General features: G+C 35.8%; 1 protein-coding gene across 2 annotated transcripts in view; it reads left to right on the plus strand.

Annotated features, from left to right (window-relative positions):
- KCNT2 (potassium sodium-activated channel subfamily T member 2) overlaps window positions 1-14,576 on the plus strand; it is a 115,401-nt gene that overhangs the window by 66,656 nt on the left and 34,169 nt on the right. For both annotated transcript variants that reach the window (XM_041420768.1, XM_041420769.1), the window contains exons 12-15: window positions 340-476; window positions 2,297-2,360; window positions 6,995-7,103; window positions 12,243-12,351. In XM_041420768.1, the coding sequence (XP_041276702.1) occupies window positions 340-476; window positions 2,297-2,360; window positions 6,995-7,103; window positions 12,243-12,351 (419 nt within the window). The remainder of the gene's footprint in view (window positions 1-339; window positions 477-2,296; window positions 2,361-6,994; window positions 7,104-12,242; window positions 12,352-14,576) is intronic.

A 14,576-nucleotide genomic window follows, 5' to 3' on the forward strand; every position in this document is an offset into this window, starting at 1 on the left:
TGCATCCAAAGCCATTTTGCTTTCTGCAGAAATCTCTGTATTGCAGAAAGGAAGATTCCTATGACCAGCCTGGCCTAAGCTCTCATTCTCCTCTCCCATGTTCCATTTATCCCTCCTTTTCATTTGTGCACTTACGGATCCTTCAAACCATCCTTGCTTTTCCAACTAGCACAGGAAGCAGTTTGGATTGACCCATTGATGTGAAGGAGAAATTTTGAGGAAATAAATTCTGCCTGTCAGCGTCTTGTCTGAGACATTTTTGACATCTCAAGTCAATGTTGACTCATTCTCCAGCAACATTAACCATGGCTATTTCCCCTTTTTCTTCTATTTTGACAGGACTATTATGTGGTTATTTTGTGTCCTACGGAGATGGATGCTCAAGTCCGAAGGGTGTTACAAATCCCAATGTGGTCCCAAAGAGTTATCTACCTGCAAGGCTCAGCCCTAAAAGATCAAGACCTGTTGAGAGCTAAGTAGGCAAAGACCATTCTTTTTTACTTTTCATTCATACTGTTTGACAAATAAGTTTAACAAGCAACAAAAGCTGTACTAGAAAGAAAGCCATGTTTATTTAGAAGGTGAAGCGAAGCTCTTTGATAGAACTTGTTTTTCTTAATATCTGAAATTTTGAACCCAATGTACAGATTTGTTTTTTGAAGTTGAGCCTGGTAACATTAAGCAGCTGTTCTGCTATACATACCTGAACTCTTCAGAGCCCTCCTCTTACCACATACTTCCATCACTTCTAAGAGATGCTCTCTGCCAATTAATAGTGAATGACATTTATCAAAACACATCAGTCAAGCAGAGTTCCTCACACACACCTCCCCCCAGTGCTCAATTAGTTGAGCTGCAAAGGAATTCACAGTGAAATTCATGCAGAAGGGTCATCTCTTTAAACTCTCCAAAGTAAGAGAAAGGTGATTCTTAGCAAATAACTGATTTAATTCATCTGCATTGCTCTGTGTTGTAGATAACTAAAATTAAGCAATTACCTGTCTGGCTATTTGTGTCATTCTTTACCTGAGAGGAGTTATTTCCAAGAATCTCATCTGTAAGAAACTTCATGAGCAGTATTACCTTCTCAGACTTCTGCCACTGAAAAAACAGTATTTAAAATTTGATAAGACAAGAAAGCTTTGTTCAGGATTAGAAATTTTCTTTTGGAGAGATCCTTCTTTCTTTTTTTTTTTTTCTTTTTCCTTTCTTGCTGATTTCAAGAAGGAACTCTTGTGTGGATTTAGCTGACATTTGTTCTACACATTACAAGAATTAAAATTAGGCTGTTCCCTAAATATAATCTTGAATTTCACTTATAATAACCTGGAGGTAGTCAGCTGTGGAACTGTGCTTTTTCCTGCAGAACATGTAATTGAATGTACCTGTCACAGAATAATTTTCAACCTCTCCTGAGGGAAGAAGCATAGTGGGAATTTAATAGAACATTGGATATGAAATATAACCCAGTACTCAAGATGTTTGGTGTATTTCTTTTTAATGAGAACATAATGTACTGAGGAGCTAACAAGGCACATGATAAAATTCCTCTAATAAATAAAGTAATGTTTACCAACAACAACAAAATAATCAAGAAGGGTCATATTATCAAAATGTATCCATAGATTATATGTGAATCAATGTCAAAATAACATTATAAAGGTAACACCAAAAAGTAAAGAACTGCCAGCAGTTGGGTGACTGCATCAGTAGTGAATAGTCAGTTAATAAAAAACTGCATTTTTGCAAAAAAATCTCATCTAATTTTACTGAATTTTCTTTCCTATAACTTTGGTAAAAACCATGTCTTCCCAGTGCTACTCCTATGCTTGGCTGAAATTTCATAGAGCTCCCATGATTTCTTCTAATCAAGGCACTGTGAACTGGAATCGTTCATTTAAGCATATATACACAGAAATGTCTGTTATTTATCCCAAACACATTATTCTTGTACATGTAACCAACTTTATGCTCTCACTAGGCAAGACAATGCTATTACCTGCCCCCTCTTGTTCATTCTTACCAGTAATAACTCGTGCATATTGCACTCTTACACAGGCAGACTGGTGCTGGTTATTCACCTTCCATACTCATGGCAGATAGATACTTTACAAATTAAGTTTGAGGCCACTCTGCTTTTTCTACTTTGGCACAGCTTTTACTGTCACCAGGGTAAGAAATGAGAACAGACTCAACTTTGTCTGTGTTCTGTTTCTGTGTGCAAGACTGTGACTGTGACACACGAGTTCAGTGGGTACCTGCTTGGGCTGTGACAGGTCTGTCTCCTCTCTTCCAGGATGGACAATGCTGAAGCCTGTTTCATCCTGAGCAGCCGCTGTGAGGTGGACAGGACAGCAGCTGTAAGTTGGGGAGGGAGAAATGAGAGGATGGACAGGTTTTAATGCCCTTACTCCTTCTCAGCTCTTTTATATGCAGCAAGGGCAGAATAATATAAAAGTACTCTAACAGTAGATACGTAGATACATTTATAACTGATCATTAATCACTTCCAAGAATGCTACTCTGTCAGTATTCAAAGTACCTGAACTGCTCTAGATATTCAATTTCATCAGTTGTACTTACTAAATCAGAAAAGAGACAGGTATCAACTGACTGGCATATTTACTAATGAAGTAAAGCCTGAATTCAACTTAATAAATAAATTTGTGACTAATACAAGTAACCAGTATATATGAGACTATTTGACCATTTTTCATATTGGCCATTTTAAAAAATTAAAAACTCCAAGATTCTTTAAATAAGTTTCTGTGGCTTTGCCCATGCTCGTTGTTATTTGTAGTCAGGTAAGTTACTGTTCACAAAGGAACACTGCTAATACAAACTTCTGTATTAGCAGTGCATCTCTGATAAAAGAATAAAACTGTATGAACTAGAACTCTTCCAGCTAATGAAATGATCTACTGATCACAGATATGCAGAAAAAAATTCCACTGAGGATGATATATGAACCTAACTTGAAATTTTTCACTATGTGCACTACAAGAAATTATTGCTGTCTTGCCTCATTCGGTTCAATCTTGAACTCCAAAGGGGTTCAGTATTAGTCTGATATCCCTGAAGGTGCTTATAAATTGGCTAACAAGACAGAAACCAGTATTTATAATTCAGTAATTATGTTTTAAGCAATCTCAACTAAAAATACTGTTTTGGTGCTACATTGGAAGACATAGCAATTATTTTTCTAAATGTTGAAAAGACATATAGTAAAAAATGGAAAATGAGAGCTTTGCATGATATCTGTAGCATTACTTAATATCTCTGTCACTTATTACTTCATCTGCCATCAGAACTTAGTTAAAAGATCTTAGCTAAAGATCCTGTTCTGGACCCATCCCTTGCAGAATTTCACTGAGTTCCCTGAGACACAAACCTGTGCTCCTGCTATAACATTTAAACTTACTTACCTAAGGACTTTGAATTTGATTCGTCAGCAATAGACTCCTGAAAATACAGCAGTGCAAGCCACTGAACTGGCAGTGAATAATCTCAGAGTAGTCAAGTGAGGCAGAACTACTGCTTGGAAATGACAGAGGGTCTGGGGTATTTAAAATTAAGAACAAGCAAGAGTTCTTGCAAATACTTGGAAAAATACTTGTAACTTCTAGGAAACTGAAAAATTCCAAAATAGCCCTAGTGTCTTATCTAAATCAGCCATGATTTCATAATTCAGAATAAATCAGCTACAACATCTCATTTCATATAATGTACTTGAGAGTTGCACAGTGGTTACATATGAGAAATGTCATAAAATCAGTGTGTGATTTACACTGCATTGGGAGGGTTTATGCAGCATTAAGAACAGCAACACCACCAGTCAGCTGTTCATCTCTGCTCATAACTGCTTCAGAATTTATGCAAAGAAAAGACAATTTTCAGCTCTGCTGGGCTGTGCTGTAGGGCAGGCAGTGGGCTCTGCATGGAGCTCCCAGAGCTCCCATCCGTTGTGGCCAGCATGGTGCGGGTTTGGCTCTGGAGCTGTGGCTCACTGCAGCTCTTGCTTTCTGCCCTCAGGAAACATCAGAATGGTACCTGGCACACTTCAGCTGCCACTACAGACTTCTATCAAATCTCATTTCTCTTTGTACCTGGAGCACACAAACAGGCACCAAAGATTTTCTCCTGGTCCCTTCCCCTGGGCCACAATGATATCTCAGGGTCAGTGGGATCTGAAACCTTGAAACAAGGTGTCGCCTCTCTGCCTTGTTCTCTCTTTTGCTGCCACATTGCCTTTTCAGAGGGAATGCAATTACTTATTCTGCAAGTAGAAAGTTCTTACATTTTTAAAAAACTATTTTGTCTTACTGCCCCCTAGGGCTGTGAAATGAAATTTATTGTATTACACTGCTCCAGCCTCATGTTAGTATACAGCAGGTTTGTTTGTCACAGGGCTGAAGGAAGTTCAGCTGTCATCCCAGTAACAATCTTTATAAGTACCACTGATTTTCCACCCTGCTGTTGTTGAGAAGCTGACAAACTGCTATAAGAGCCTTGGATCCTCTCCTGTGCATGACAGCTGTCAAAATAAAAGGAGATTCCTGACCAGAAGAGCTGTTGATACTCAAGTGATTTTTTGAAGCCATGCGGGTTTTTGTCCCCCCAGCTACAATGCTCAAGCAGAGGATTTACTCATTTGCCATGGATACCCCTGGCTGTTCATTGCTTGCTGTTTTGTTAGTTAATAGCTTCTAGTGACAACACTTTTGCTGTTGCTGACAGCTTTGTTCTGAGGCTTTCTGAAAATTCAGAGATGGTCCAATTCAAGCACTTTATTTTCCCCTTTCATTAATTAAATTGTGTGACTCTGCTGTACTGGCAATCTAAATTACAATGCCTTAATGGCATCACAATATGGATGCAAACATAGCAGGATATAACTAATTTATCAAGTTATGTGTGGCAAAAAAGAGATTCAATGAACAGAACTACTTTAAAATAGATATTAAATGCATTTCCTTGAGTTATTATTATTATTTAAATACACCTACTTTAAAACTTGAGCTTTTCATACATGAACTTAAATATCACCTCTATATTAATCACTATTTGTATCTGTGGTAATTTTTGATCACTGACTGCAGTTCATTGTGTGGAGATCACATAGAAGAGAATATATTTTTTCATTCACCTTCCAAAGACACAAATATTTAATAATGGGAACAGAAGCATAATTTTGTTTCACTTACCTCTGTTTGTTGTGTGTACATGCATACTGTATATTGGGAGAAATGTGAATGTTTTTTTAAAATGACTGCAACATAGCATAGAAATTGCTACATTTTAAAACAGAGAGCCACAATACTGACTGAATCTAAGAAATCACTTAAGGTGCCTACCTGTATTTTTCTTTCTCTTCCTTGGAGTGCTTCTTCAGTCTGGAATTTGGGAGAATAACAGCAAAAAACTTGGGAACCATATAAGCAGCTTTTGTATACAAACACATGGATATACCAAGTGGAAAGAGAAAAAAAGAAACAATAATGCAAGGTTATTAGATTAACAGTGCATACCCACTGAGTTGATCTATAGGTCTAGGTTTATTTGAGTTTTTAACAAAATAGTGACATTTGAATAATTTTATAATGAAATCTTCATTCTTATATTTAACAGGCATTGCACATTCTGATAAAAGCAGGATTTTAAAAAATTATAATTAAAAAAAATCCAAGAAAATATCTAACATAGAGATAACTATTTCTAGGCATGTAACATAGCTGTGTGACAGCCATCTAGAACATTACCCAGTCATTTGCTGCTTCTAAGCTGTGTTGGTGTGTCACTACCTTAAGGAAAACAGGAAAAAACCCAACAGCACACACAAACACAAAATCCTGAGGAGGGTAACTTGCCATATGTTATAGAAAAGTAAAAAAAAAAAAAAAGCCTGCATACAAGGAAAACCTACAGCAGGTTACACCCATGCTGACTGGGCAGAGCAATCCTACATCTATAAAGCTACTAATAAGAAAAACTTGAAATAAGATATTTTGCTGTCCTCTTATGACTCCATTTTAGTATTTCTAGTAGAAAAACCTGCTAACATCTCAATTGATAATAAAATATTATGGTTTGAAAATGTCAATTACACTCTGTTCCAGGCAGAGATTTTCCCTTGTGTTCACAAGTCTGAAACCTTTTCTTACTGCTGATGATGCAAACATAATGAATCATTCTTTATATTTTATCTTTAAATACCACCAATTTCATGACTAGGAAAGGCATTTCTTGAATGTATCCAGGAATGGCTTTCTAGATGCTGCTCTGTTTCTTTTTGTTTTGAAATAAATAAAAACCGATGGATGATACACTGAAATTAGTCTTATGTCACAAAATTCAAAATATTAATGAATTATCACATAGATGACTTTTATGGATAGCAGTATTCACCCTGCAGTTAACTCATTCTTGCCATGTGGTAACAAGAATAAAAACTAACAGTCTGAAAAATCTCTTGGAATCTTTGCTTAATGGCTGGCTAAATCCTCACATCAGTTGTGCAAATGTTTTAGTTCCACAAAAATTCCGATCTGCTTTTAATTAAACTGATATTTTTAGAACTACTCACAATTTTAAACTCTCGTTTCTGATGTCGTCATTTAATGCTATTTTAATTATGAGTCTCTTTGGAAGGACATCTATGCTACATAATTCTTCATTAATTAGACATGACTAATCACTGCCATCTTTAGTTTTCACACAATCATTCCATATCCAAATGCTACCTTTTTCCAAATAACACAATCATTAGCGTTTGCAGAAAGATAGAAGAGGTTCAAAATACCTTATTAGTGGAAGATTGCTGGAAATTAATAAGTAATAGTAATTATATAACTTACACATGAACATCCATACCAGCTGGTGCCACATGGCTTACAATGAGTTTTCTTCAATGGAGCAAGTCTGAGAATAGATTCCTTTTCTAATCTGACATGGTTATTTTTATTTCATTGGCACCCCTGGGTACTCTTTCTTCTAGGATCACCAAACCATTTTAAGAGCATGGGCAGTTAAAGACTTTGCTCCAAATTGTCCTTTGTATGTTCAGATACTGAAGCCTGAGAATAAATTCCACATCAAGTTTGCAGGTAAGTAGAAGATTGCTGTCATTTGAAGCACTCGTTAGTGTTTGACAGTTTGTTTCATGAACAGAACAAAGGGAGAACCCCTGGGCATATTTACTACTTAGAAACTGATTAAATGTGCAGTTTTGTAAAATAATACACATCCTAGCCATGGTAAAGACTCACTTTACAAGCACTTGTAATAATTAATAATTTTATGCTACATAATATAGAGAGTATGATTATTTGATGTATAACTACTCCTTCGCTCCAGATCCAGGTAGGTCTCCAGCTTACTGTACCCATGGCTGTAATGCATTTCTGTGTACTAAAACATAGTTACTAAGGGGTGTATGAGATCTATTCAGATTTAGTCCAACAAATGATTGAGGGAAAAATATTCTCATTGGACTGTTTTCTACCGAGTGGTATGGAAAACATTATTTTAATTACTTGCAAATATTTTGGAAAGAGACATAGAATTTAATTCTATATCTAGTAAAATGCATGCCTTAGAAACCACGGCGTAAAATGCAAAATGATATTAAGAAATCTGAGAAAATCCACTCCTATAAGAAGAGATTAAGATCTTTTATTTGACAAACTATTTCTGTGTGTTATATGTGTTTCTTTCTGTCTATATGCAAACAGTCACATATGTAAGTACACAGATGTCCAAATGCTCATGTGCAAAAACGCACAAGTACTTTTGGAGAAATAGCTCTGAAGTAGAAGAGAAGCTTTCCTTTTCAGCTGCAATTTTGAAAATTCTATTTTCTTGAATGATATTTCAAGGAAGAAAAGATTGCTGATTCATGCAAAAATAAAAACAACTCTATGGAAAAATATTAGTCTCCTCCATCATCCCAGAATGTGATGAAAAAGTGAATTCCAGCAGAACGGCTCCAGAGCAACAGTTAAAGCTGTAATTTCAAAAGCTACGGAATTTACCACTGTGTTAGAAAGAAGAAAAAGCCCCATCAGCAGCAGTTCTGAAGTTATAAAAGTGTAATCTCAAGCCATGAGATGGCACAGAGGGGAATAAGGCTCATGCTGTGATGAGAATGATGGTACTTTTTCATCTCCCCCTTTAAACCAGCCAGCACAAACATAATCCCTGCTCCCTTAGCCATGGCCGCTTTCCTTTATCAGTAACTGTGTTAATTTGTTGTTCCAAATTATGCTTTTAAGAGAGTTTCATTATTCCTAATGGCTTGTCTCTGTAGGAGCTTATATATGACTAGACTTTGAAAACAGAGAAAACAGAGGCAATTTTTCATGTCTGTTTGAAGTGTTACAGAATTTGGTCCATATTAAAAAAAAAAAAAAAAAGCCAAAGAAGAGCAACCGAAAAACCCAGAAAAGCTCTTTTGGTAAAATTTCCTTCAACTGAACTTCAGCATCACCACTGGAGCCATGACAATAGTATTTGTTGGCACACATTTTCCTGAGAGGATCCCCCTTTGGTAATAGTGCCACCCAACACTTCATCATCCTGAAACATGTACCCAGTGGGGGCTGCAGACTACAGACCTGTCCAGAGTGTTTACGAGTGAAATTTGTCACAACCATCTGGAACATTTTTCTAAGTGCTTTTCCTATTATGATTCAGGGCTGCTTTTTTACTGCCTTAATGTAAAAGCTTCTTTTAAATCTGATATTCCTTGAAAAAATGACTTTTCTTCTAGAGGTTTCCCAGAACAATACTGGGCATTTTTATAAGCCTGAAATAGTCAGTAATAGGATTGCTTCTTCCCCCTTTTTTTTTTTCTTTACACACAGGTTTAGATACTACCGCTGTCGAAAATCAAGTTTTTGAATTTAGAAGTACAACCAAATAGTCCTCCTAACTAAAGTTTAACTTTTAACTACATTAAAAATGTATAAAGCACTAGAAGCCCAGTTTCTCAGCCGCTTATTTTAGGTTGACCAGTCCTCCTAGCTTGCATGAGGCAGTCCTGAAATTCAGACATTGACTGCATGTTCCTATAGGAGTAGGGAGCAGTATATAGGAAAAGTAATTGTCATAATGTATTCCCATCGTGTAAGATGGGAACCAGATTTAAATATCTTTCCTGTCTTTAATGAGAGAATGAGAACTTATTTTTGTCCTCAAAGCAAGAGAATAGAGGCATCTTGGCGAGGCTCATATGACCTGCCAGAAAGTCAGGTTTCCTGACTTTCCACCTGATGTCACACATACATCCTTGCATTCTGTGACTTCTGATATTTTTTACAGTGGATTTTAACTACTTGGTTTAAAATATTGACATACTGACATGGCTACAGCAGCATAAATGTTTGTCCCAGCAAAGCCCTTTAAAAGTTTAAGGTGTGAACGCTTTAAATACACTGCCACTATTAATATGACAGTGATCAGATGGGCAACTTTCTTATCTCTTAAGCTGAAATACTTTGGTTTCTCCCTAGTAGTTTCCAATATAAAAATGCCTTGACATGCCCAGTTTTCCTTTCAATAATGCTGGCAGTTACATTCTTAATATTCCCACTTTTCTTTCAAACACACAAGTCTACAAAAAGCCATGTACCCTTGGTGCAAGCTCCTGGCCTTGTATTTCAGCACAAATGGGAAATAAAGTGAAGATTATCCACAGCAGAGCAATATATTTATGCAATTCAGAAACTACTAAATTCCATATTTTCTGAGCTGAACTTAAAACTTTTATAATTTTGTGTGTGTGTGTGTGTGTGTGTATGTATATATCCTTTACTTTGAATATTTGGAAATTATATATAATTACAATTCCAGGAAATGGGGATACATTTTGACATTCCCTATCTATTCAAAATGCACCCATGAATTAGCACAGATTGTTGAAGTCTGACATCAAAGCTTCAGTAGTTTATTTCAAAGGAACATAGTCCAGATTCACCTAAATGGATATTGAATGCAGCAGATGATTAATCTGTCCAATTACAGATAAAAATAGTCTAGAGGTAATGGATGGGCATTTTTCTCTATCAGATCTGGTAGTGGTCATGTTAACTTATCAAATTGACAGAAGTAAGGTTTCTCAGAATAATTGTGCTAGGTCTAGGTCATTCTTACCACATGGCTGCTGCTGCAGGCATAAATCAGTATTTTGAGTCTGTTTTATCCTCAGTAACATCACAGAAACCATAACTCACCCCACTGCATTACTACATCCATTTGAGACAGACTTAGCAACAAAACTGCTGTCAAAATATATTTTTAACAGAAACAGCAACTTAGGGAAATTCTACATGTAATATTTCTTTAGTATAAACTCAATCAAAAGACTTCTTTTTCTGGCAAGCTGATTCGACGTATTTAATATTCACTTCAAGACAAACTGCAATTTCCTGGGCTGCCTCACTGTCACACTGGATGAGTAATTTGCTGATTCTGGTACCTGCTGTCAGGGGACACGACTGATGTCCCAGACCTGAGGAGTGGGAGAGCTGTCATCCAGCTTCCTCCCTGCTCACTTCTGAAAGATGCAGCAAATAAAGTTGTGTGTAATCCTCCTCAATACAAGTCCTGAGCATACAAAGAAAACACAGTTAACTGTCAAATAATTGGAGAAATGAGCAAGGCATTTTTGACCTGGTCTGTGTCTAATAGAAGAACTTACCTGCAGAAGATCAAAGTCTCCAACAGGTGCAGAAATAATCCACAAGTCCAGCTCCAAGGCTCCTGATGTAAAAACACTTGACAACACCATGTGAATGTCTTATAGACATGATTAAGAGGCTGTTGGAGGACAGCAGTCTCTGTTTGCTGTGTGCTGTATTCTTTGGTAACATAACATTTTACACAGACATCTGCCAAGAAAGTTCACCATAGATGTTAGGATTGAAGTTACAGTTTTCATCTTCATTGTGCCATCCGTGATTTATTAACTTCCATTTGTATATTGGCCAGCATGTACAATTGGGTTGAAATACAAGATCTGAAATAGTAGATGATGAAATCATTACACTGTGTGTTTTTAATTTCTTGTATTTTCAAAATAGCTATAATATGACAACATTCCAGACAAAAAATAAGGGGAAGTTATTTGGCAAAATCCTATACAAATAAAAAATAGCAAGAATTCTCTTTCTTTCAGTGTCAGGAAGTTGGTATTCACTTCCATAAATCTTTGTCATCTCACTAATGGTAATGGACTGCAGATATTCCATTCAAGCACAGACTATGCCTTACCCTCTCTAGTTTGAAATTCAAGTAGATTTATTAATGGCATATGGTCAACTAAAAGAACATATTTCTATCTGAAACATTTTCTGCAGAAAATATTTAATTGCTACAGCTGAAATATATTTACAGGAAGAAAAAATCTCATTTTGTCCTACGTTTGACAGTGTCTTTGTATAACTAAATTCATCCCTTGCCTATGACATTTAAATAGGCCCTGATCTTCAGAAAATAGAAGAATTAATTACTCAATTCAGTAGTAAATGATTCTGTTACTGAAAAGCCTCTAGATATTTCAAAATAAAAGGGACAGAGAAGGCACAATATGCCTTCACTTTTATTTTTCAGGAAGTTTCATGCTTATAGCTATACATTAAATTCTGTCAGGAAAGCATCTTAGAGAGGCAAGGTGGTTCTGAGGATTTCAGTGACACGTTCGTGAAACCAGAAACAGATGAGCATAGTTCAGGTGTAGCTGGGGAGGTTGTTTGCCTGCGTTTACTCAGCAGTTTTCATGTGCCTATGTTATGATCATCAGCTGTACTACTTGTAATATTCTTTCTGATTAGAAGCAAATTCTGATCCCATCAAAAGAACCAAAGAGCAAATTCAGAGGGGAAAAAACTGACTTAGTATTAAAGCCTTTATGGTTTTACAAAACCTCTCTGACTTTGTTTCTACACTGACAAGCAGTTACAAGTTTTGTGCTTGTCCCTTTTTATAGCCATTGCAATATGGTCACAGGTATATGTGAGTTACATTAAAGAATAATTTCTGTTTCCTAGCCATGCATGTTAGATAGCCTAGATAGGAAAAGTCACACACATCTGATTTCCAAGGTTCAAGCAGAAAATTAAGATCTTGGGCCTACTTTTGAGTGATCCATCTTCACCATTGTCCATTCCTAGAAAAGGAAGGGAAAATTCTGTTCAGTTGGAAGTATTTTTGTAAAAAAATCGCATCCTTCTTTTTTTTCCCTACAGATCATGTTGTATGTGAAGAGGAATTCAAATATGCTATGCTAGCACTAAATTGTATATGTCCAGCTACTTCTACATTAATCACTTTGCTGGTTCATACATCTAGGGGACAGTAAGTATATACTACCATAAAAAAAAACCCAAACAACTTGAAAAAGTCATAGCTGATATTTGGAAAACAGCTTACCCTGAATTCCCACACAACTACAGTTTTAAAAAAGAAAATGGAACTATCTGCACAATAAAAGCATCAAAATGCATCAAGGCAGTATAGTTTTGAAGAGAACACCGCTCCCCCCAGTATTTAAGAGTTTGTTGCATGTTGTTGTGCCACTTCCACCATATAAAATATGAAAAAAATTAATTTCTGGTTTAGTAGATTGAAGTGTCTCTATCAGAAAATTCTACTTACGAGCACTAACAAGTCCTAAGAATACATATTCTAATAGGTTGATTTCAAGGTCTGTTTCAATGAACTAAAAAAAAAAAAAAAAAAAAAAAAATGGTTTTTGATGACATATGGTATTTGCTCTTCTGTGCCTGTATGTTAAGAGGCAAACAAACGTACATGATTTTTATTTTTAACATGACCACACCTGGAAGGGGTGCAGAATCATGGTGTCTCTGCAGACTGCATAGTCACAGTAGAACTTCCCTGAATTCACTAAAATAATTTTACCAGATCTGGTGTATCTCTTTTATGCTGTATTTTTGGAATAATAAGGTAGTGATTGAAATGTTGTGGGCGCACAGCTGCAATAAAGAGTAAATCTCTAAATATATTTGTAGAAATGGAATAGCTGCATATACAATACATAAGTCTTGTAACAGGCTAACTTCTTTTTCAAGTAACCATGAAGTCAGTATGTATATGTTTATAAGCAGAGTTATTTAACCTTATATATGACATTTCTAGTACTCCCCTTTGCCCAGAATGGGGAAAACAGAAATTCATCCTAGAACTGTTACTACTGAGAACAACAAATGTCAAGATTTTAGTGGCACTGTGCACTAGAATCTCCTAGTAGGAAGACAACAAAACATTGTTTTGATACCTGCTGAGCACCGTGATGAAATACATTCTTTATACATTTTTTATCTGCCTACCTTTTAATTCTGTGACATGCACAGGATCCAGAGCCTGTTCCAGTTATTTCATGTTACATGTGCGCAAAAGAAGAGCAGTGTTCCTAACAGCTGTCAGGGAATTTTCCTTCAGCACTAAACCAAACACATAAAAGGGAATTTTTTTATGCTGTACTTAGGGACCGCAGCATTTCATTGCTTAACAGAGTCACATTGATCATTTACAGATTCCCAACTGTGATGCAAAGTAACTGTCACAGAATTCAAAAGTGCTTAAGATTTCTTTTGCAATCAGAATTAATAGATGTCACCAGCATAATAAAACTAACTCTTTTCTAGTCTGGTCATTGTATACTAGGAGCAAAAAGAAAAATGTTTTTGCACAAATAGTTGTAGCATTACTTTGAATCCAGAAGGATTAAAATAATGGGTGTTTCAGTAAGAATGTACAATACATGTTACTGTAACAGTACTCTTCTATATTTATACAGAAAGACTGAAAAAGTGAAAATGTCTAGTTATTTTTTATCTTCTGTAGTCAGCACTCCTCAGAGCATTTATTCTCAGACAGACTCCAATTTGTCATTGTACTGCAGACATAAAGCTGCTTTGGATTTGACCAATTTATAGTTCAGAGGGGGTTGTTTTTTTGCTTTTCCATATGTATTCTGTTGTTGAACAAGAGGTAAATTAACTGCTAGTTGTTAAAGGAGGTGAAATTACCATTACTTATGCATATGAAAGATGAAGTCTGATAAGCAGTGAGTTCGGCTATGTAAAAATATCCAAATATTCAAATATTATCAAAATATCCAAATATTGTCTAGGTGAAAGCAGATTATTTAAACTGGAAATAAAAATTTCATATACATGAATTTATAAACCAAATCAAATGCGAAATTAGATCTACATAATGAAAATAATTTCTTAAATGGACTTCAAATGTTAATAGTGAACTGCTTTCCTTTACATTAGTTCCTGTTTAATTATCCTTTTATTATCATGGTTGCTATTAACACCTGCATTAAACCTTATGTAGGACTCAAATTTTAAATACTATTAAGGAGATGCAAATAATCCTGTTGTCTTCTCAGCTGTTTGTGGAATTCAGAACTTTAGTCTGTGGGACACCAAAATTCTACCTTGAATCTTATTCATAATCTAATTATCAATCTTAATTAATAATCTTAACATTTATCTTTAACTGTTACCTGGTTATCTAAACTAGTAATGCAACTCTATTAGGATTTG

This window comes from Onychostruthus taczanowskii, unplaced genomic scaffold (assembly GCF_017590055.1).
Source record: "Onychostruthus taczanowskii isolate IOZ18803 unplaced genomic scaffold, ASM1759005v1 scaffold65, whole genome shotgun sequence".
In the NCBI taxonomy this organism is placed as follows: domain Eukaryota; kingdom Metazoa; phylum Chordata; class Aves; order Passeriformes; family Passeridae; genus Onychostruthus; species Onychostruthus taczanowskii.